Genomic DNA, 25986 nt, shown 5'->3' with positions numbered 1-25986 from the left:
AGCTTCATCTATGGGGCACCTGGGTGGCTCAGTTGGTTAAGCATCTGCCTTTGGCTCAGGTCATGATCCCAGGGTCCCAGTTCAGCTCCCTGCTGAGCCGGGAGTCTGCTTATCCCTCTCCCTCTGCTTCTGCCCCTCCCGCCTCTCTCTCTCTCAAATAAATAAAATCTTTTTAAAAAGAAAAAAAAAAGCTTCATCTATGATGAAAGAAAACATCTTTAATAAAAGAAAATGTTTCTCCAGCTAGAAATCAGTATAACTATAAAAATAATACCAATTTTTTACATTACATCCAAATACAGATGAATTATATTTCAAATACAATAGGCTATTTTCTACCTCTTAATATGGCAGACACCATAAGGGCAGATAACTAGTGGCCATGTATGATTTCATACATATATATGCTTAAACTATTTACTTGAGTTAAGTAAGAACATCTTAAACTATGTCAGAAGTTTTATGAGTTTCCCAGCTAAAAATGCCAATGCTTGCCCTATGACGAAGCCTGAAGGTACTCTAGAGTACTGACTATGTTCTATAAAAGAGATCTTGCAGAATCATGGTATCCTAATATACCCAAAATTCTTTTCATATTATCCAAAGTAATCTGTTACAAGTAACCTTTCATAGTTTATAACATCAACTACATATATAAAATGATTATCCCATTTAGATGATCAGATATAGTTATACTGAAATTCCTAAGATTTATTTCTTCTTTAGGAATTAAAAGAGAGAAGATAGAAACTGTTACAGAAGAACATTTAGATTCCTAAGATAAAGATGCTCATGTATCCTATCATGCTTCTCTTCATATTGTGTACCTGTGATTTTAGACTCAATAGCTTTTAAAACACAAATTGTAATCCAAGAGTATACCCATTAAAATATATTAAAAATGTATATAATTTGCATATTTGTATGTAAGTATATAAATACACATGCTAAAAGAGTTATATGTTGACATATACATTTTAACATGAACTCAGAGATAATTACATTCCATGCAATAAAATATATTCTATATATGCCTTGAGGAATTTTATGTTTGTTTGCTTGTTTTATTTATAAACCATCTCCAAATGTTACTTATATACAAACTAGAATGTTATTAGGATTGCTTACAAGTGCTTGATAAACTCATTTCTTTTCTTTCTTTCTTTTTTTTTTTTTTTTTTTTTTTGATACAGGATACTGATCTCCTTTCTAAGGACAATGGAAATTCACTTAGAATAGGGTGAGGATAGAACATGATATTTGAAATTAATAAAACATTCTCTAAATAGTTATGTGCTATACAAAAGACATAATATGCCAAAGGCAATGGAATTAAAGGCAGCATATATTCAATAATATATAATAATAATAGCCAAATAAATCTAGGAAGGAAGTATTATTAGTTCTATGATAAAAATAGGAGACAACTTATCATTTTGGAGGGATGTGAATAGGACCACTTAGCATAACAACACCAACAGAGAATATAAGACACATGAAAGTAAGCACATCAGCAAGGTGTGTAGGGCTTATTTACAAAAGCAAAGTGAATCTATAAGAAGCACAAGTAATAAAGATCTACGAAAAGATTAAAAGCCGAATAAAAACACCAGCTATGAGGTCAGAGACTAGGAAGTTTGGGAAAAGGTAAAGAAATTGAGTGTGAGAGGAGAAAAGATGGTGGAAGAATAGGGGACCCTATTCCAACCAGTCCCCTGAATTGAGCTGGATATCTACCAGACCACTCTGAACCCCCATGAAATCAGCCTGAGATGTAAAAAGATAGATCTGGATCTTTACAAAAAGAGTATCGCAGGTGGTTGGTGTCAAGGTATGAAGTGGGGAGCCATGATTCTGAGGGCAGATTTTGGAAGATAAACGGAAGGGGGAGGGAGGCTTTGGGAGCCTGCACTACTGGTGCGTGAAACCCTCCCAGGCTGGGGATGGGGCACAGACTTGCAGACCAGTAGCATTGAGGAAAGGACTTTAGGGCAGCCCCCCGACTGAAACCTGGAGCCTGGGGCCATGCATGGGAACTGGGGGCAACTGGCGGTTTTAGAAGCACAAAGGGGGAGACGTGCCTGGACCTGGAAGCTGAGGGGCACACAACCCAGGATGCTGCAGTTTTTAGCAGCACAGACAAAAACGTAGATAGAGTGGCCTGGAGAGCTCAATGAAGAGCAGACTGTGATCTTTCTGTTCTGAGACAGAGGGTTAGAAATGGTCTCTTCTGCTCTGACTCTTGGAAGAGACACAGAAAGCCACCAGGGAAAGCCACCAGAGAACAAAAGCTCCCCCCCCAAAAAAAAAAGTTTTCACTGAGCCCAACCCCTCCCCCGACAGGGGGCAGGGCAACTCTGCCCAAAAGGTTGCCTGAGTAACAGTACGGCAGGCCCCTCCCCCAAAAGACAGGTTGAGAGAACAAGAGGCCGACCACCCTAAGGTCCCTATAAAACAGGTGCATCTTGCATGGATTGTGTTCAGTAATTTGGACTCTGTACATTCCCTCAACCACCCATCAACAGAATGGCTAGGAGGAGAAACCCCCCAAATAGGAAAGACTCAGAGACTGTGACTTCTGCCACAGATTTACAAATGGATACAGATATAAACAAAATGTTGGAAATGGACTTCAGAGTAACAGTTATGAAGACGATAGCTAGAATGGAGAAATCGATTAATGGCAACATAGAGTCTCTAAGGCCAGAAATGAGAGCTGAACTGACAGAACTTAAAAATGCTATTAATGAGATCCAATCTAATCTAGATACCCTAACAGCTAGGGTAAATGAGGCAGAAGAATGAATTAGTGATCTAGAAGACAAATTGATAGAAAAGAAGGAAAAAGAGGAGGCCTGGGAGAAACAGCTTAAAACCCATGATAACAGAATTAGAGAAATAAGTGATGCCATGAAACATTCCAATGTCAGAATTATTGGAATCCCTGAGAGGGTGGAGAGAGAGGACTAGAAGATATATTTGAGCAAATTGCAGCTGAGAAATTCCCTAATCTGGGGAATGAAACAGATATTCGTGTCCTAGAGGCAGAGAGGACCTCTCCCAAGATCAAGGAAAACAGACCAATGCCCCAGCATGTAATAGTAAAACTTGCAAATCTTAGAAACAAGGAAACCATATTAAGGGCAGTTAGGGGGAAGAGACTCCTTATGTACAGAGGGAGGAACATCAGAATAACGTCAGACCTATCCACAGAGACCTGGCAAGCCAGAAAGGGCAGGCAAGACATATTCAGGGTACCGACGAGAAGAACATAGAGCCAACGATACTTTATCCAGCAAGGCTGTCATTTAGAATGGATGGAGAGATGCAGAGCTTCCAAGACTGGCAGAAATTGAAAGGATATATAACCACTAAGCCAGCCCTGCAAGAAATATTGAGAGGGGTCCTATAAAAGGAGAAAGACCCCAAGAGTGATATACAACAGAAATTTACAGAGACAATCTATAGAAACAAGGGCTTCACAGGCAACATGATGACAATAAATTCATATCTTTCAATAATCACTCTCAACGTGAATGGCCTAAATGCTCCCATAAAATGGCACAGGGTTGCAGATTGAATAAAAAGACAGGACCCATTGATATGCTGTCTACAAGAGACTCATTTTGAACCTAAGGATACATCCAGACTAAAAGTGAAGGGACAGAGCTCCATCTTCCATGCCAACAGACCTCAAAAGAAAGCTGGTGTAGCAATTCTTATATCAGAGAAATTAGATTTTAAGCTAAAGACTGTAGTTAGAGACACAGAAGGACACTGTATCATTCTTAAAGCATCTATCCAACAAGAAGATCTAACAATTGTAAATATCTACACCCCCAACATGGGAGCAGTCAACTACATAAGCCAACTGTTAACCAAAATAAAGAGTCATATTGATAATAATACATTAATTGTAGGAGACCTCAATACTCCACTCTCAGCAATAGACAGATCACTTAAGCAGAAAATCAACAAAGAAACAAGAGCTTTGAATGACATACTGGACCAGATGGACCTCATAGATATATACAGAACATTCCACCCTAAAACAACAGAATACTCATTCTTCTTGAGCACACATGGAAATTTCTCCAGAATAGACCACATACTAGGTCACAAATCAGGTCTCAACTGATACCAAAAGTTGAGATTATTCCCTGCATATTCTCAGACCATAATGCTTTAAAATTGGAACTCAATCACAAGAAAAAAATTTGGCAGAAATTCAAACACTTGGAAGCTAAAGAACACTGCTCAAGAATGTTTGGGTCAACCAGGAAATCAAAGAAGAACCTAAACAATTCATGGAAACCAATGAGAATGAAAACACATCAGTCCAAATCTATGGGATACTGCAAAGGCAGTCCTAAGTGGGAAATACATAGCCACCCAAGCCTCACTCAAAAAAGGGAAAAAACCAAATTCACCAACTAACTTTACACCTTAAAGAACTGGAGAAAAAGCAGGAAATGATGCCTAAGCCACATATTAGAAGAGAAATAATTAAGATTAGAGCAGAAATCAATGAATTAGAAACCAGAAACACAGTAGATCAGATCAATGAAACTAGAAGCTGGTTCTTTGAAAGAATTAATAAGATCGATAAACTATTGGCCAGACTTATCCAAAAGAAAAGAGAAAGGACCCAAATTAATAAAATTATGAATGAAAGTGGAGAGATCACGACTAACACCAAGGAAATAGAAACAATTATTAGAAATTATTATCAACAACTATATGCCCATAAATTAAGCAACCTGGAAGAAATGGATGCCTTCCTGGAAACCTATAAACTCCCAAGACTGAAACAGGAAGAAACTGACAACCTGAATAGGCCAATAACCAGTAACGAGATTGAAGCAGTGATCAAAAACCTCCCAAAAAAGAAGAGTCCAGGGCCTGATGGATTCCCTGGGGAATTCTACCAAACATTCAAAGAAGAAATAATACCTATTCTCCTGAAGCTGTTTCAAAAAATAGAAACAGAAGGAAAACTTCCAAACTCATTCTATGAGGCCAGCATTACCTTAATCCCAAACCAGGCAAAGACCCCATCAAAAAGAATTTCAGACCAATATCCCTGATGAATATGGATTCCAAAATTCCCAACAAAATCCTAGCTAATAGGATCCAACAATACATCAAAAGGATCATCCACCACGACCAAGTGGGATTTATCCCTGGGAAGCAAGGGTGGTTAAAAATTTGCAAATCAATCAATGTGATAGAGCACATTAATAAGAGGAGAGAGAAGAACCATATGGTCCTCTCAATTGATGCACAAAAAGCATTTGACAAAATAGAGCATCCTTTCCTGATTAAAACTCTTCAGAGTATAGGGATAGAGGGAACATTCCTCAAGTTCATAAAATCCATCTATGAAAAACCCACAGCAAATATCATCCTCAATGGGGAAAAGCTGAGAACCTTTCCCTTAAGATCAGGAACATGACAAGGATGCCCACTCTTGCCACTATTGTTCAACATAGTACTAGAAGTCCTAGCAACAGCAATCAGAAACAAAAAGAAAATAAGGTATCCCAACTGGCAAAGAAGAGGTCAAATTCTGTCTCTTCATAGAAGACATGATACTTTATGTGGAAAATCCAAAAGACTCTACCCCCAAATTACTAGAACTCATACAGCAATTCAGTAATGTGGCAGGATACAAAATCAATGCACAGAAATCAGTTGCTTTCCTACACACTAACAATGTAACTGTAGAAAGAGAAATTAGAGAATGGATTCCATTTACAATAGCACCAAACACCATAAGATACCTCAGAATAAACCTTAACCAAGGAGGTAAATGATCTATACTCTAGGAACTACAGAACACTCATGAAAGAAATTGAAGAAGACACAAAAAGATGGAAAAATATTCCATGCTCATGGATCAGAAGAATAAACATTGTTAAAATGTCTATGCTACCCAGAGCAATCTATACCTTCAATGCCATCCCGGTCAAAATTCCAATGACATTTTTCAAAGTGCTGGAACAATAATCCTAAAATTTGTATGGAATCAGAAAAGACCCTGAATCTCCAAGGAAATGTTGAAAAAGAAAAACAAAGCTGGGGGCATCACGTTGCCTGATTTCAATCTATATTACAAAGCTATGATCCCCAAGACATCATGGTACTGGCACAAAAACAGACATATAGACCAATGGAACAGAAAACAAATGTGAGTAAAAAATATGAGTCCAGAAGGCCTTAAGAAGCCTTTAACTGATGGAAGATCTGTAACTTTTCTGAGCTTTTTAAATACATACTCTGTCTTTAGGAAGTTCCTCATCACCATAGGTCTATAGAATAGGGATAGGGTAGGGAGCCAATTGTCATAATAGCTATGGATACATAAATAAATACAAATGCATATATGTACCAATAAATATATCTGAATATAGATAGATAGATAGATAGATAGATAGATAGATAGATAGATAGCAGAGCCCATAGGTAAATAACTGAAAAAGTTATTTCCTGAAAGATAAGGGCAAAACATGAAGTTAATACTGATTATAAAATTTGAATTAGTATGCTGAAGAAAAGTTTAGTAGTCGATGGAGCAATTAGAGTTTTGGTAATTTTTTAAAAACATGTAAATAATTAATCTGCAAATTATGCTGCATAATAACAGAATCTTCTGATATATGCAACCTTTCTCCTTTAAAATATAATAAATTGACAAATACTGAAGTAGTCTTTTATAAGAAATGTGACCCTGAATAATATTGCACACATATATATCTTTAAACATTTAGAATATATAAAAAATAACATATTTAAATACAAATATATTTTATATATAATATAAAAAATCACATCAACTAATGTAGTGTGTATATGTACGTCTCTGTGATAAATAGTCAAGAAAATCCTTACCTCATTGATCAAGAATTGGAGCTGCAGGACAGCTGCACCACTTTCATGTTGGCAATAACAATCAACGCCAGGTCTCCCAAGTCTAATATATTAAAAGTCAAGGATTCTAACATTTTAATTAGTACTAATATTAATGAGTAAAGTAAAAACTAACTTACCATCTAGTGTTTTGCTTTTTAGTTATCCTTATTTTTGTAAATAAAGAGTCAAAAAATCTTAGTTGATACAAATTACATTATATAGCATAGGACATCAACAAAATGGCCAAATAGGACATTTCTTGCACATATCACCTCCTTGACAACAATAATTTGCCACTCATGCACAAACAAAAGTGCCTTCCTGGGAGCTTCCAGATCTAGATAGGAGACTGTGAAATCACAGTGCAGTCCAAGAATGAAGAGAGTTGTTCTGAGAAAGCAGGCTTACACCAGGCAGCTGATTTACTGACTGTAGTCTCAGCTACAGAAACAGAAATACCTCTGTACCCCTGAAAACTCAGCTATAGGTAGCCTATTCAGCTTGGGGTCTGTCACCAGCATGTACTATATGCCAAGCGATCTGGAAGCATCACCCACACATTAAGTGATAGTCATACAAACCTCATTTCAGCTGTGGATCCAGAAGTGGTATTTGAACCAGCTCAAGCTCTTCTTGGCTGCAGTGCAGGAGCCCCTGGAGGTAAGCCCACCAAATTCAGGCAGATCAAAGATCTGAAATGGCCTTGTAAATGGGCTCCAGCCCATCCCAGCCACAGTCTAGGAACAATCTTGCTGGTACAGGGACCCTGTTGGAGACACTCTTGTCTGTGCCCCTAGAGATCCTGAAAGGGCCCTATATGTGCTCCATCTTCCTCACAGCAACAGTCAGTCAGTATGCCAGCAGTCCTGAGGGTCCAGGGTCCCAGCAGAAGACATTCCCATCTGTGAATCTGAAGATCTGGGAAGGGCCTCATCCTCTACTCCCCACCCTTCCAGTCACAGTCCACAGGTAGGCATGCTGGCATGAGAACCAGGCTGCAGACACGCCCATCTGTGCTCAGAGGGATCCTGAAAGGGCCAATATATGAGCCCAGCCTCCTCCCAGTCATAGTCAGGGAACAGTCCTGAGGGTCCAGGGTCCCAGTGGGAAACATTCCTGGATACAACCCTGATGACTCTGAAAGGACCTTATATTCAGCTCCAGATCCTCCAACAGCAATCTATGAATAGTCCTGCTGCCATAGAGACCTAGCAGGAGACACTCCTGTTTGTATTCCCAGAGATCCCTATACTGGGTACCAGCCCCTCCCAGCCTCAATCCATGAGCAGTCCTACAGGCACAGTGACCTGGTAAGAGACACAACTGTACCCTAAAAGATCCTGAAAGGGCCCTATACTTGGCTTGAGCCCCTCTGGCCATGGTCAGGGACAAATCCAACCTATCCAGTGACTTGGAGGGAGACATCCCATCTGTGCCCCCAGAGCCAGGTCTGCAAACCTTAATCTTGGCTGTGGAATGTGAAACAGCCCAGAGGCTCAGTTCCAGCACCTCTCAGCCACAGTTCAGGACCAATCCTGCCCACCCAGGGAGCCATCCAGTAATGAGGCAACAGTTCTCCCAGGTATCTGATGGGAGCCACACCTACCATTTACCTGATCATAGGCCCACTGACTGTTTACCTGATAATAGGACCCACATGTGGACCTTTGTCTACTACCACTCTACTGATAAGGTACTAGAGGTAACAGTTGCATGCACCCAGGGACCAGAAGTGATCCACACTGGCCTAAGCCGTGGTTAACAAGCCCAACCACAGACTCCACTGCAGAATCAGTAATAGCCTTGTAACTGGCTCCAACACAGCACATCAAAGCAGAGCTTCAATAACAGCCCTGATCACACAAAAGAATTAGCAAACACAAAGACAAATCATCTGAAATTAACCACTTAGAGGAACAAGAAGAAGGAAGAGTGAAGAAAGCCTAAGTAAATTATGGGATACCAACAAGCAAATGGGCACTTGCATCATGAGAGTCCCAGAAGAAAAAGAAGAGGAGAAAGAAGCAGAAAGATCATTTAAAGAAAAAAACAGCTGAAAACTTCCAAAATCTTGGAAAAGATATACACATCCAGGTACAGGAAGCTCAAAGGAACCCAAGCAAGATCAACCCAAAGATTACACTGAGAAGTAATATAACCAAAATGCTTAAAGACAAGGAGATAATTTTGAAAGCAACAAGTGAAAAGCAATTTGTCACTACAAAGAAACCCACATAAGATTATCAGTGGATTTCTCTGCAGAAATCTAGCAGGCCAGGAGTTAGTGGAATGATATATTCAAAGTAATGAAGGAAAAAAAAAAACCTGCCAACCAAGAATACCATACCAAGCAAAACTGTCTTTCAGAAATGAAGAAAAGATAAAGACATTCCTGGACAAAGAGTAGCTAAGGTAGTTCATTACCACTAAGCCTGCTGTTACAAAAAATGTTAAAGGGAGCTCAAGCTGAAATGAAAGAACACTATGTAACAACATGAAAACAAAAGCATAAAACTCATTCGTAAGAGTAAATAGTTAAATTCAGAATACCTCAGTACTGTAATGGTGGTATATAAATCACTTTTATCTCTATTATAAAAACTGAAGATAATATTTAAAAAATTGTAGCTATAATAATTTGTTAATGGATGCACAGTATATAAAGATGTAAAATGTGACAATAGCATAAAATTTGGGGGGAGGAGAAGTAAAACTGTAATTTGTATGTGATTGAAAGTGAGTTGTTATCAGCTTAATTTAGACTATTCTATCTCTAAGATGTTTTACATAAGTCTCATCGTAACTAAAAAGAAAAGAAAATCTATAGTATTTACATAAAAGTTAAAGAGAAAAGAATTAAAGCACATAAAAATATATACAAAAAATAACACAAATTAAGAGATGAAGAAAAGAACAAAGGAACTAAAAAATTCAGAAAACAATTTAAAAATGGCAATAGTAAGTACTTACCAACCAATAATTAATTTAAATGTAAATAAACTAATTCTTTAATCAGAAGACACAAAAGTGGCTAAATGGATAAAATACAAGATCCAAAGATATGTGGTCTATACAAGACACTCTCTTTAGCTTTACAGATACACACAGGCAGAAATTGAAGGGATGGAAAAAGATATTCTATGCACTATACTGATGTCAGATAAAACAGACTTTTAGTCAAAATCAGTGGCAAGAGGAAAAGTTGACATAGTGATAAAGGGGTCAATTCATCAAGAGGATATAACAATTATAAATATATATGTACCAACACTGGAGCACCTATATATTTAAAGCAAATATTAGAACTGGAGGGAGAAATAGAAGGCAATACAATACTAGTAAGACACTTAAATACCCCACTTTCAACATCAGAGAAATCATCCAGACAGAATTAGTAAGAAAACAGTGGACCTAAATAACACTACAGACCAAATGGACCTAACAGACATATAAAGAACATTCCATTCAAGAAACCAGAATTGACATTCTTCTCAAGTGCACACAAAACATTCTCCAGGATAGATCATATCTTTGGAACACAAAGCAAGAAGATTGAAATTATTTCTAATATCTTTTCTGACCACAGTGCTATTACACTAAAAATCAATAACAGGAGGAAAATTGGAAAATTCACAAATATGTGAAAAGTAAACAACACGATTCTGAACAACTAATGGATCAAAGAAAAAACCAAAAGGGAAATCATATAATATCTTGAGACAAACGGAAATGAAAACAAAACATACCAAAACTTATGGGATACAGGAAAGCAGTTCTACAAGAAAATTTATAGCAACAAATGCCAAAAATAAGAGAAAGATCTCAAATAAACAACCTAATTTTACACCAAAAGGAACTAGAAAAAGAACAAACTAAGCCCAAGTTAGCAGAAGCAAGGAAATAATAAAGATCAGAGTGGAAAAAACTAAAATAGAGACTAAAGAAACAATAGGAAAAAAAAATCAATGAAACTACTAAGAGCCATTTTTTTGGAGGGATAAACAAAATCAACAAACCTTTAGCTGGAGTAATGAAGAAAAAAGAGAAGACTCAAATAAACTTATAAATGAAAGAGAAGATATTACACATTATCCCACAGAATTACAAAAAATCATAGAAGCTACTATGAACAATTATATGTAAACAAATTGGATAACTGAAAAGCAATGGATAAATTCCTAGAAAGAATGAATTATGAAGAAACAGAAAATCTAAACAGACTAACAGTGACTAAAGGGATTGAAGCAGCAAACAAAACCTCCCTTGGGGCAACTAGGTGGCTCAGTTTGTTGACTGTCTGACTCTTGGTTTTGGCACAGGTCATGATCTCAGGGTCATAAGATCGAGCCCCAGGTCAGGCTCTGTGCTCAGTGCAGAATCTGCTTGAGATTCACTCTCCATCTCTCTCTGCCCTTCCCCCTGTTCACACTTGTGCTCTCTCTCTCACTCTCTCTCTCAAAAATAAATAGGGGCACCTGGGTGGTACAGTCAGTTAAGCATATGACTCTTAGTTTTGGCTCAAGTCATGATCTGAGGGTCATGAGACTGAGCCAGGTGTTGGGGTCCATGCTCAGCGTGGACTCTGCTTGAGATTCTCTCTCCCTCTCCCTCTGCCCCTCCTGCTTGTGCTTGCTTTCTCTTTCTCTCTCTCTCTCGCGAATACATAAATAAATCTTTAAAAATAATAATAAAACAGGGGCACCTGGATGGCTCAGTCGTTAGGTGTCTGCCTTCGGCTCAGGTCATGGTCCCAGGGTCCTGGGATCAAGCCCCGCATTGGGCTCCCTGCTCTGCAGGAAGCCTGCTTCTCCCTCTCCCACTACCCCCTGCTTGTGTTCCCTCTTTCGCTATGTCTCTCTTTGTCAAATAAATCTTAAAAAAATAAAAATAAAACAAATAATAAAATAAACAAATCTTTAAAAAAAATAATCAAAACCTCCCAATAAAGGAAAGCCCAAGACCAGATGGTTCCAGAGAACATTTAAAGAATTAATGCCTATCTTTCTCAAAGTCTTCTAAAGGAATGAAGAGGAGAAAACACCCTTAAACTCAGTTTCCAAGGTCAACTTTACTTTGATACCAAATCCAGATAAGGATAATATAGGAAAAGAAAACTACAGCCAATACCCCTGATGAACATAGATGCAAAAATTCTTTCCAAAATATTAGCAAACCAAATTCAACAGCACACAAAATGAATCAGACACCAAGACTAAGTAGGATTAATCCTTGAGATGCAAGGATGGTCCAACATACATAAATCAATAAATGTGATACACTACATTAACAAAATGGAGGAGAAAAATCATGATTCTTCAGAAGATGCAGAAAAAAAATTTGACAAAATCCAACACCGTTTCATGAAAAAACTCTCAATAGATTGGGTATAGAAAGAACATACCTAAATATAATAAAGGCCATATATCACAAGCACACAGCTAACATCATACTTGATATAAAAAATTGAAAGCTTTTCCTCTAAAATCAAGAAGACAACAGTGCCCACTCTTATCACACCCATTCAGCATAGTACCAGAAGTCCTAGGAAGAACAATAAGACAAGAAAAAGAAATAAAAGGCATCTAAGTCATAAAGGAAGAAGCAATATTGTCTCTTTTTGCAGATGCCACACTAGAACTAATAAATGAATTTAGTAAAGTTGGAGGATACAAAACCAACATACAAAAATCAGTTGCGTTTCTATACACTAAGAACAAAATATCAGAAAGAAATAAAGAAAACAATCCCACTTACATCAGCAAAAAACAAAAACAAAAAACAATAAAATACGTAGGAATAAATTTAACCAAGGAGGTGAAAGATCTATAAAATAAAAACTATAAGGGCACCTGGGTGGCTCAGTTGGTTAAGTGATTGCCTTCAGCTCAGGTCATGATCCTGGAGTCCCAGGATTGAGTCCCATATTGGGCTCCCTGCTCGGCAGGAAGTCTGCTTCTCCCTCTGACTGTACCGCCTTTTGTGCTCTGTCTCTCTCCAATAAATAAATAAAATAAAAATAAATAAAAAATAAAAACTATAAGATAATAAAAGAAATTGAAGAAGACACAAATAGAAAAATATCTTGTGTTCATGACTCTTAAGAGTTAATATTGTTAAAATGTCCATACTATTCACAGCTATGTATAGATTATCAAAATTCTAGTTTTTACAAAAATAGAAAAAAAAAATCCTAAAATTTATATGGAACTAGGAAAGACCCCAAATAGCCAAAGTACTTCTGAGAAAGAAGAATAAAGCTGGAAGCATCACAATTTCTGATTTCAAATTGTATTAGAAAGCAATAGTAACCAAAACAGTATGAGTCTAGCATAAAAGCAGATACATACCAATAAGACAGAATCAAGAGCCCAGAAATAAACCCACCCATATACAGTCAACTGATATTTGACAAGGGAGCCTGGAATACACAATAGGGAAAGGACAGTCTCTTCAATAAATGCTGTTGGGTGTATTCTATATATATAGATGGATATTCACATACAAAAAAAAAGGATGAAATTGAACCTCATTCACATCATTCACAAAAATTAACATGAAATGGATTAAAAATGTAAATGTAAGACCTAAAACCACAAAACTACAAGAAAACAGAGGCAAAAATCTCCTTTACATTGACCTTGGCAGTGAGTTTTTACATATGACACCAAAAAGCACAATCAACAAAAGCAAAAATAAACAAGCAAAACTACATCAAACTAAAAAGCTTCTGTATAGGAAAAGATAATTGAAAGAATGAAGAAGTGACCTGTATGATGGGAGAAAATATTAGCAAACCATATATCAGATAAGAGGTTAATATTCAAAATGTATAAAGAATTCATAAAAATCAAAAGCAAAATTTTTAAAAAATTGGACAAAGGGCCTGAATACATTTTCATAAAGACATACAAATGGTCAATATGTATATAAAAAGAGTCTCAGTATCAATAATCACCAGAGAAATGCAAATCTGAAACCACAATGAGCTATTACCTCACACTTGTTAGAATGGCTATTAAGAGATAAGAGAAGATGGAAAGTTGGCAAAGTAGGAAGACTTTAATCATCCCATGAATAAGATGAGATAACACTAACATCAGTGTAAATAACACAGAAAATAAGACTGGCAGAACAAACTCTACAACTAAAGGTAGAGAGTAGGCCACATTGAAGAGCTTAGGAAGAGAGGAGATGTGGTGGGAAGCTAAATGGATCATGGGCTGTCCACAAGAGGGAGAGCGCATCAGGCAGAGAAAGGAGAGAAACAGACTATCACACTGGGGAGCCCACATGAGGAAGATGAAAATCCCCATAATATTTGGCTTTGAAAACTAGAGGGGCCAAATTTTGTGAGTTCTTACAATCAGCATGACTTAAAGCCTGGAATTTAATCAGCCACTCAGTTCTGCAAGAGCCCACAGGGGATAGGAAGCTGAGTCCCCACTCTTAAAGAGACAGCACTATAAACAGCCCACAGAGATATAGCACAGAAGCAACAGTTTGAAAAACATCTGGGGCAGACTGGAGGGAGAGTTATTTACTAATCTCAGAGCATGTCTGGAGGGGCAGGTTTCACTAGGGGACTTCTCCAGGAACAAAGGAGCTGGCTGGCATGCACCATTTCTTTCCTCCACCTACCCCCCTTCCCCCAGCATGAACCCACAGCCATCTGTGGGAACCAGTACAGGCGCAACATTCACTACTTAACTTGCTTTCTCCAAGGCTGGATCACCAGGCTTTGGTGGATCCACCCTTTCCAGGAACACTTGACTCAGTCATAGCACTGTGGGTTCCCTCCCCCAGAAGACCAGCACAAATCTTGCCAACACATGATTCCTGACCTGCATGCTTTGTGGGCCTCAGTCCCTGTGGCAGTGGTGGGCCACTTCCTGCAGAAGATCTCCATGCACCATGTTAAAACCATGGGCCCTACCCATGTACACTCTGCAGATCAGCACCAGCCTGCCCAGGTCCTATCAACTGCAACAGGTCTTTTTTTTCACACAGACTGGCTCACGCCTTGTTAACTCGGTGCACCTAGGTGGCTCAGTCCTTAAGCGCCTGCCTTTGGCTCAGGTCATGATCCCAGGGTCCTGGGATCGAGCCCCGCATCAGGCTCCCTGCTCAGTGAGGAGCCTGCTTCTCCTTCTCCCACTCCCCCTGCTTGTGTTCCCTCTCTCACTTTGTCTCTCTCTGTCAAATAAATAAATAAAATCTTTAAAAAAAAAAACCTGCATGCCTCACCCTGGCTGGTCCCAGACACAGCATTTCCCCTCTCACCAGCATGCAAACCTTAGGGACACTGTGCCCCCACAAGCCCCTCCAAAATACTCTTGGCTGGAGACCATTCAAACTGGTCCATGAACTTGGCAGTGTGCAAGCAGCCCCAAGAGGGGCTGGCACCACTCCAGAGTGACTCCTGCCATGGGATGAAAGGAAGATAACCACAGACCAGTCAGATGGCAGCCCCAGCAGGGGAATGGAGGCAGACAGTTGATCTGATTGCAGGCCCCACCCACCAATGAAAGCTTCTCAGGGGAAAACACAGGGAAAGTATCTTACAGTTTGTTCCTACTTCATAGCCGGCAAACTCATGGTCTGACTAACCTCAAACCCAAGGCAGTCCCAGACTGGTCCACTAACACTGCAGGGACCAAACACTGCCCACCACAGGCAAAGAGAGCCGCTGCAGATGACTAGAATGAAGGGAAAAGCAGCCAAGAAACAACAGCAGGGCACATGCATTACACATAGGAGACAACACTGAAGCACCAGGTTCTGATGAACAGGGGACACTGCACTGCAGGGCAGTACAGGACCTCTTCTTCATTAGGCCATTACTTTAAAGAGAGGAGATGTAGCTGATTTTTCTGACACAGAGAAAGACAAAGAGAATTAAGCAAAATTAAAAGACAGAGGAATATGCAAACTAAAGCACAGGACAAAACCACAACAAGAGACCTAAGCAAAAAGGATATAAGTAATACGCTGGACAGAGAATTTAAAGTAATGATCATAAAGATACTGGACTTGAAGAAAGAGTGGAAGAATCTGTGAGACACTTAACAAAGAAATAAAAAAGAACCATTCAGAGATGAAAAACACAATAAATGAAATTAAAAATACACTTGATGGAATAAATAGCAAGCTAGAGGAAGAAGAATAATGAATTAGCAGCCTGGAGGAGAGAGTAATGGACAGCAATAAAGCTGAGAAAGTGAGAGAGAAAAGAATTATGCAAAATGAGAATAGACTTAGGGAACTCAGCAACTCCATCAAGCTTAAAAACATTCACATTATAGGGATCTCTGAAGGACAGAGAAAAAAGGGGGCAGAAAATTTATTTGAAGAAATAATAGCCGAGAACTTCCTCATCTAGAGAAGGACACAGAAATCCAGAACCAGGAGGCACAGAGCTCACCCAACAAAATCAAATCAACCCAAGGAGGTATACACCAAGACACAGAGTAATTAAAATGGCAAAAAGTAGTGGTAAAGAAAAAAAAATTCAAAGCATCTAGAGAAAAGAAGACAGTTACATACAAGAGAAACCCCATGGGGCACCTGGGTGGCTCAGTCGTTAAGCGTCTGCCTTCAGCTCAGGTCATGATCCCAGGGTCCTGAGATTGAGCCCCACATCAGGCTCCCTGCTCAGGGGGAAGCCCGCTTCTCCCTCTCGCACTCTGCCTGCTTGTGTTCCTGCTCTCACTCTCCCCCTCTCTGTCAAATAAATAAACAGAATCTTTTTAAAAAAGAAAAGAGAGAAACCCCATAAGGCTATCAGAAGAGCTTTCAACAGAAGCTCTGCAGACCCGAAGGGAGTGGCATGAAATAGTCAAAGTGCTGAAAGGAAAAAAATTGCAGCTAAGAATACACTATCCAGAAAGGCTATCATTCAGAATACAATGAGAGATAATGAGTTACCCAGACAAAGAAAAGCTAAAGGAGTTCATGACCACTAAACCAGACCTATAAGAACTGTTAAAAGGGACCCTGAGTAGAAAGGAAAGACCATAAGTAAGAGTAAGAGAGGTAGGAAGCACAAAAGCAGTAAAAAAATAATAATAATAATTTTTTAAAAAAGTGTATCCATAAAAATCAGTCAAGGAACTCACAAAATAAAAGCATGTAAATTATGAGACCATACCTGAAATTGGAGGGAGGGACAAGTAAAGAACAGGTTCAAACTTAAGCAACCATCAACTTAATACTACTACTACTACTACTACTACTACTACTACTACTACTAATACTACTATATGCAGATGATGATATATAAAAACCTAATGGTAACCTTACAGACACTGGTGAAAACCACTAATGAATTAATTAATTAATGCAAAAAAAATAAAGAGAAAGGAATTCAAGTATGTCATGAAAGAAAGCCAGCAAACCATGAAACAAGACAGCAAGGGCAGAAAGGAACAGAGAGGAACTACAAAAACAACCATAAAACAAGTAATAAAATGGCAATAAATACACACCTACCAATAATTACTTTCAATGTAAATGGACTAAACACTCCAATCAAAAGACATAGGATAACAGAATGGATAAAAGAAATTAATAAGACTCAACTATATGCTGCATACAATAGACTCATTTCAGACCAAAGACACCTGCAGATTGAAAGTGAGAGGATGGAGAAATATCTATCATGAAAATGGAAGCAGGGGTAACAATACTTGTATCAGAAAAAAAATAGCCTTTAAAACAAAGACAGTAACAAGAGACAAAGAACACTATATAATCACCAAGGGGACAATCCAACAAGATATAACAATTGTAAATATGCACTCAACAAATATGCAAAACAGTTAATAACAAACATAAAGAAGGAACTAATCAATACTACTACAATAATAATAGAGGACTTTAATATCCCACTTACATCAATGGACAGATCATCTAAACAGAAAATTAACAGGGAAACAGTAGCTTTGAATAATACATTGGATCAGGTGGATTTAACAAATATATTCAAAATACTTTATCCTAAAACAGCAGAATACACATTCTTTTCAAGTGCATATGGAACATACTCCAGAATAGACCACATATTCCAAAAGAGCAAAGTCATACTATGTATCCTTTCTGACAAAATGCTATGAAACTAGAAATCAACCACAAGAACAAATCTGGAAAGACCACAAGTACATGGAGGTTAAAAAACATGCTACTAAAGAATGAATGGGTCAACAAGGAAATCAAAGAAGAAATAAGAAATTACATGGAAACAAATGAAAATGAAAACACAACAAGCCAAAACCTTTGGGATACAGCAAAAGTGGTTCCAAGAGGGAAGTTCATAGCAATATGGGTCTACCTCAAGAAGCAAGAAAAATCTCAAATAAATAACCTAATCTTACACCTAAAGGAGCAGAAAAAGAACAAATAAAACCCAAAACCAGGGGCGCCTGGGTGGCTCAGTCAGTTAAGCAGCTGCCTTCGGCTCAGGTCATGATCGCAGGGTCCTAGGATCAAGCCCCATATCGGGCTCCCTGCTTAGCAGGGAGCCTGCTTCTCCCTCTCCCTCTGCCTGCCTCTCTGCGTACTTGTTCTCTCTCTCTCTGTCAAATAAATAAATAAAATCTTTAAAAAAAAAAAACAAACCCAAAACCAGCAGAAGGATATAATAAAAAATTAGACCCGAAATAAATAATATATAAACTAAAGAAACAATAGAACAGATCAACAAAGCCTGGAGCTTGTTCTTTTAAAAGATAAACAATATTCATAAACCTCAAACCAGATTCACAAAAATTTTTTAAAAAAGGACTCAGATAAACAAAATCAGAAATCAAAGAGGAGAAATAACAACACCACAGAAATACAAACTATTGTAAGAGAATATTATGAAAAATTATACATCAACAAATTTGACAACCTAGAAGAAATGGATAAATTCCTAGAAACATATAACCTCCCAAAAGTGAAGCTGGAAGAAATAGAAAATTTGAACAGACTGATTACAAACAAGGAGATGGAAATAAGTAGTCAAAAAACTACCAAAAAATATATATATTAAAAAAAAAAAAGTCTAGGACTAGATGGCTTCACGGGCAAATTCTATCAAACACTTAAAGAAGAGTTAACATCTATTCTTCTCAAACTCTTCCAAAACATAGAAGAGGAAGGAAAACTTCCAAGTTCATTCATTTTTTTTTTTTAAGATTTTATTTATTTGACAGAGACAGTGAGAGAGGGAACACAAGTAGGGGGAGTGGGAGGGGGGGAAGCAGGCTTCTGGCCAAGCAGGGAGCCTGATGCGGGGCTTGATCCCAGGACCCTGGGATCATGACCTGAGCCGAAGGCAGACGCTTAATGACTGAGCCACCCAGGCGCCCCATTTTTTTTTTTTTTTTTTAGTATAAGACAAGTATTTATTTGCCAGGCACACAGAAAAATGTGAGAAATAGAAATGTTTGCATACTCTTGATTTTTTGGTGTAAAAACACCCAATCAGCCCGTCTAAATTATGCACTCAAAACAAAAATGAATGTTAACTAGCTAGAATTTAAATAAAAACTTAAAAAAAAATCATTTCACCATATATACAAGGGTTTACTTATAGGCTTCCCATTCTATTCCATTGGTCTATATGTCTGTCTGTGTGCTAGTACCATATTGGTTTAGTTACCATGGCTTTGTAATAAGTATTAAAATCAAGAAGTCTGAGACTTCTAACTCTGTTCTCTTTTAAGTAAGCTTTACGCCCACTGTGGACCTTAATTCACAAATCCAAAATCAAGAGTCACATGCTCTACAAACCAAGCCAGACAGGAGTCACTCTTACAAGATTATTTTGGCAATTTGAGGTCCCTTTTTGCAACTCCATATGAAATTTAAGATGAATTTTTCTATTTCTGCAAAAAATATTGAGTTTGACTTCACTGAATGTGTAGATCACGTTGGTTAGTATTGACATCTTAACAATATTCAGCCTTCTAACCCATGAACACAGGCTATCTTTCCATTTCTTTATGTCTTCTTAACTTTCTTCTAGAAACAATTTATAGTTTTCAATGTACAATTCTTTTGCCTCCTTGATTAAATTTATTCCTAAATATATTGGTCTTTTTTATGTTATTGTAATTGAAGCTGTTTTCTTAATTTCCTTTTCATATTGTTTATTGTTAATGTATAGAAAAAACTAATTTTTGTTCGTTGGTTTTGTATCCTGTAGCTTTGCTGGATTCATTTATTAGTTCCAACAATTTTGTGTGTGCAGAAGCATCAGGGTTTCTCCTTTACTCTGAAAGACAATTTCCTAAATGTTGAGTTTTTCTTCCAACAGTTATTTTACTCTACTCTTTTTTCTTCCATGGTTTTTAAATAAAAGTCCACAGTAATTCTTATCCTTCTTCCTCTATGGTAAGGTGGTTTCCTTCCTATAGCTTCCATCAACATTTCTCTGCATTTGCTTATCCTCAGTGATATGCCTACTGAAATTTTCTGTATTAAAAAATTTATCTTAGCAAGATGGCAGAGTAGGAGACCTAAATTTCATCTGGTCCCAGGAATTCAGCTAGAGAGGGATCAAACCATTCTGAACACCTACGAACTCAACAGGAGATTGAAGAAAAGAATAGCAGCAACTCTCTGAACAGAAAAGCGACCACTTTCTGGAAGGTAGGATGTGCAGAGAAGTGAACCTGAGGTGATATTTGGGAAGACAGATGGTGGGGGAGGGGGGCTCCGTCAGCCACTACTGGCAAGTGATAGAGCAGCAGAGCACAAAATCAGAACTTTTAGAAGTCGGCTTTGTTGAGGGACGTCACTCCAGTGGCTAAATGGGGGGTGGAACCCTCGCTGGGACAGTGTGGTCTCAGGATCCTTGGGGTCACAGAAAGACCAGAGGTGCCTGAGTGTGGCAGAGCTCCTAGGTATCAGAGTGGGGAAGCCAGCTGCAGAGACGGATCCAAGGAGTTGGGCTCTCACCTTGGGGTTGCCATAAACTGTGATCCACAGCACAGTTAGGCCACTGCTCTCCAGCAGGGACCCAACAAGCAGCGGATCCAGGGAGACTCCCCTTCCTCCCCCGGGAGGAGCACACCGCAGGGATCTGCTGGGTTTGGAGACTCCACACCGGGTCGGGTGCCAGAGATAGAAATGCTCGGTCACAGGCCAGGTGAGCACAGAGTGCAGCTGGAGACCGGGGAGTCAGGAGTGTTTGACTGCTTTTCTCTGGGGGCTCAATGAGGAGCGGGGCCCCGAGTTCTTGGCTCCTCCAGGGCGGAGACTGGGAGGCCTCCATTTTCACTCCCCTCCTCCAAAGCTGTATGGAAAGCTTGAAGGGAACAAAAGCTCCAGAGAGCAAACCCAAGCAGATTACTTAGCCCAGATCGGCAAGGGCGGGGCAATTGGGCCTCCAGCAAAGACATTTAAGAACCACGGCAACAGGCCCCTCCCCCAGAAGATCAGCAAGAACAGCCAGCCAAGACCAACTGTACTGATCAATGAGAACAGCAGAACTCCAGTGCTAGGGGAATACTGCACATAGAATTCATAGCTTTTTCCCATGATTCTTTAATCTTTCAAAGTTAATTTTTTTAACTTTTTTTCTTTTCTTTTTGAATTTTTCTTTTTCCCTTTTTAAACCAATATCTTATCAACCCCTTTTTTAAAAATCTTTTTTATTTTTCATTTTTAGAGTCATATTCTATCCCTTCATAGTAGTTAACCTTATTTTTGGTGTATATATATATAAGTTGTTCTCTCTTTACAGTTTCTTCTAACCAAAATATACCCTAAATCTCTAGTGTATAGTTTTGTCCTAGTCTCCTGCCTGATCACATTCTCTCCCTTTTTTTAAAAAAATCCTCTTCTTTGTTTTTTCAACCAAATTCTTATCAATTCCTTTTATAAAATCTTTTTTATTTTTCATCTTTACAATCATATAACATCCCTTCATTGTATTTACCCTTATTTTTGTACATACATAAGTTTTTCTTTCTTTAAAATTTAGGGAGGCACTTTCTTCTAAGAGACTAAAATGCGCCCAAAATCTGGTGTGTGGCACTGATCTATGCACCAGCCTGATCATATTTGATCATAGTCTGGGTTTTTTTTTTAATCTTTTTCTTTTTTTTTTTTCTTTTTTCTTCTTTCCCTTTCTTTTCCCCTGGTTTCAGGTCTCTTCTGATTTGTTTAGTGTATATTTTTCTGGGGTTGTTGTTACCATGTTAGCATTTTGTTCCCTCATTCATCTATTCCCTTCAGGGCAAAATGACAAGAAAGAAAAAATCACCTCGAAAAAAAGAACAAGAGGCCGTACCAACCTCCATGGACCTAATCAATACAACATTAGTAAGATGTCGGAACAAGAGTTCAGAATGACGATTTTAAAGATACTAGCTGGGCTTGAAAAAAGCATGGAAGTTATTAGAGAAACCTTTTCTGGAGAAATAAAAGAACTAAAATCTAACCAAGTCAAACTCAAAAAGGCTATTAATGAGGTGTAATAAAAAATGGAGGCTCTAACTGCTAGGATAAATGAGGCAGAAGAGAGAATCAGTGATATAGAAGACCAAATGATGGAAAATAAAGAAGCTGAGAAAAAGAGAGATAAACAACTACTGGATCATGAGGGCAGAATTCGAGAGATAAGTGATACCATAAGACCAAACAATATTAGAATAATTGGGATCCCAGAAAAAGAAGAAAGAGGGAGGGGCAGAAGGTATATTGGAGCAAATTATGGCAGAAAACTTCCCTAATTTGGGGAAGGAAATCAAAATCCAGGAAGCACAGAGAACCCCTCTCAAAATCAATAAAAATAGGTCAACACCCTGACATCTAATAGTAAAACTTACGAGTCTCAGAGACAAAGAGGAATCTGAAAGCAGCTTGGGAGAAGAGATATGTAACCTACAATGGTAGAAACATTAGGTTGGCAAGGGACCTATCCACAGAGACCTGGCAGGCCAGAAAGGACTGGCAGGATATATTCAGAGCACTAAATGAGAAAAATATGCAGCCAAGAATACTATATCCAGCTAGGCTGTCATTGAAAATAGAAGGAGAGAGAAAAACCTTCCAGGACAAACAAAAACTAAAGGAATTTGCAAACACAAAACCAGCCCTACAAGAAATCTTGAAAGGGGTCCTCTAAGCAAAGAGAGAGCCTAAAAGTAACATAGACCAGAAAGGAACAGAGACAATATACAGTAATAGTCACCTTACAGGCAATACAATGGCACTAAATTCCTATCTTTCAATAGTTACCCTGAATGTAAATGGCCTAAATGCCTCAATGAAAAGGAGGCTATCAGATTGGATAAAAAACACAAGACTCATCAATATGCTGTCTGCAAGAGACTCATTTTAGACCCAAAGACACCCCCAGATTGAAAGTGAGGGGGTGGAAAACCATTTACCATGCTAATGGACACCAAAAGAATCTGGGGTGGCAATCTTTATATCAGACAAATTAGATTTTAAGCCAAAGAGAATAATAAGAGATGAGGAAGGACACTATATCATACTTAAAGGGTCTATCCAACAAGAAGATCTAACAATTGTAAACATCTATGCCCGTAACATGGGAGCAGCCAATTATATAAGGCAATTAATAACAAAAGCAAAGAAACACATCAACAACAATACAATAATAGTGGGGGACTTTAACACATCCCTCACTGAAATGGACAGATCGTCTAAGCAAAAGATCAACAAGGAAATAAAGACTTTAAATGACACACTGGACCAAATGGACTTCACAGGTATAATCAGGACATTCCATCCCAAAGCAACAGAATACACATTCTTCTCTAGTGCCCATGGAACATTCTCCAGAATAGATCACATCCTAGGTCACAAATCAGATCTCAACTGGTACCAAAAGATTGGGATCATTCCCTGCCTATTTTCAGACCACAATGCTTTGAAACTAGAACTCAACCACAAGAGGAAAGTCAGAAAGAACTCAAACTCATGGAGGCTAAAGAGCATGCTACTAAAGAATGAATGGGTCAACAAGGAAATTAAGGAAGTATTAAAAAGTTCATGGAAACAAATGAAAATGAAAACAGAACTGTTCAAAACGTTTGGGATGCAGCAAAGGCAGTCCTAAGAGGAAAGTATATAGCTATATACTTTCCTCTTAGAAATAAGAAAGGTCTCAAATACACAACCTAACCCTACACCTAAAGGAGCTGGAGAAAGAACAGCAAATAAAGCCTAAACCCAGCAGGAGAAGAGAAATAATAAAGATCGAGCAGAAATCAATGAAATAGAAACCAAAAGAACAGTAGAACAGATCAATGAGACTAGGAGCTGGTTCTTTGAAAGAATTAACAAGATTGATAAACCCCTAGGCAGACTTATCAAAAAAAAAAAGAGAGAGAGAGAGAGAAATGACCCAAATAAAATCATGCATGAAAGAGGAGAGATCACAACCAACACCAAAAAAAAAAAAAAAAATACAAACAATTATAAGAACATACTATGAGCAACTATATGCTAGCAAATTAGATAACCTGGAAGAAATGGTTGCATTCCTAGAGATGTATCAACTACCAAAGCGGAACCAGGAAGAAATAGAAAACCTGAACAGACCTATAACCACTAAGGAAACTGAAGCAGTCATCAAAAATCTCCCAACAAAAAAAGCCCAGGGCCAGATGGCTTTCCAGGGGAATTCTATCAAACATTTAAAGAAGATTTAATACCTATTTTTCTGAAACTGTTCCAAAAAATAGAAGTGGAAGGAAAACTTCCAAACTCGTTTTATGAGGCCACCATTACCTTGATCCCCAAACCAGAAAAAGACCCTGATCATCAAAAAGGATAATTACAGGCCAATATCCTTCATGAACATGGATGCAAAAATTCTCACCAAAATACTAGCCAATAGGATCCAACAGTACATTAAAAGGATTATTCACCATGACCAAGTGGGATTTATCCCTGGGCTGCAAGGTTGGTTCAACATCTGCAAATCAATCAATGTGATACAATACATTAATAAAAGAAGGAACAAGAACCATATGATCCTCTAAATAGATGCAGAAAAAGCATTTGACAAAGTATAGCATCCTTTCTTGATCAAAACTCTTCAGTATATAGGGATAGAGGGTACATAACTCAGTATCATAAAAGCCATCTATGAAAAACCTACAGTGAATATCATTCTCAATGGGGAAAAACTGAGAGCTTTCCCCCTAAGGTCAGGAACATGGCAGGGATGTCCACTATCACCCCTGTTCTTCAACATAGTATTAGAAGTCCTAGCCACAGCAATCAGACAACAAGAAGAAATAAAAGGCATCCGAATCGGCAAAGAAGAAGTCAAACTCTCACTCTTAGCAGAGATATGATACTTTATGTGAAAAACCCAAAAGACTCCACCCCAAAACTGTTAGAACTCATACAGGAATTCAGTAAAGTGGCAGGATATAAAATCAATGCACAGAAATCAGTGGCATTCCTATACACCAACAAGACAGAAGAAAGAGAAATTAAGGAGTTGACCCCATTTACAACTGCACCCAAAACCATAAGATACCTAGGAATAAATCTAACCAAAGAGGCAAAGGATCTGTACTCAGAAAACTATAAAATACTCATGAAAGAAATTGAGGAAGACACAAAGAAATGGAAAAACATTCCATGCTCATGGATTGGAAGAACAAATATTGTGAAAATGTCAGTGCTACCTAGAGCAATCTACACATTTAATGCAATCTCCATCAAAACACCATCAACTTTTTTCAAAGAAATGGAACCAATAATCCTAAAATTTATATGGAACCAGAAAAGACCCTGAATAGCCAGAGGAATGTTGAAAAGGAAAAGCAAAGCTGGTGGCATCACAATTCCAGACTTGAAGCTCTATTACAAAGCTGTAATCATCAAGACAGTATGGTACTGGCACAAAAACAAACACATAGATCAATGGAACAGAATAAAGAACCCAGAAATGGACCCTCAAGTCTATGGTCAACTGATCTTTGACAAAGCAGGAAAGAATGTCCAATGGAAAAAATAGACAGTCTCTTCAACAAATGGTGTTGGGAAATTGGACAGCCACATGCAGAAGAATGAAACTGGACCATTTCCTTACACCACACA

The 25986-nt window shown here is 38.2% G+C and overlaps 1 protein-coding gene across 1 annotated transcript in view; it reads right to left on the bottom strand.

Moving 5' to 3' along the window:
• The window catches only part of STXBP5L (syntaxin binding protein 5L), a 429885-nt gene that overhangs the window by 296025 nt on the left and 107874 nt on the right, over positions 1-25986 (bottom strand). The window contains exon 4 of the mRNA XM_045902962.2: positions 6892-6973. Within this exon, the coding sequence (XP_045758918.1) occupies positions 6892-6973 (82 nt within the window). The remainder of the gene's footprint in view (positions 1-6891; positions 6974-25986) is intronic.

Source organism: Mirounga angustirostris, unplaced genomic scaffold (assembly GCF_029215605.1).
Source record: "Mirounga angustirostris isolate CCGP_5_RB_7025 unplaced genomic scaffold, mMirAng1.0.hap1 SCAF_1, whole genome shotgun sequence".
NCBI classification, from domain to species: domain Eukaryota; kingdom Metazoa; phylum Chordata; class Mammalia; order Carnivora; family Phocidae; genus Mirounga; species Mirounga angustirostris.
Note: the sequence above shows the minus strand (reverse complement) of the source record. Positions and strands in the feature narration are given on the sequence as shown.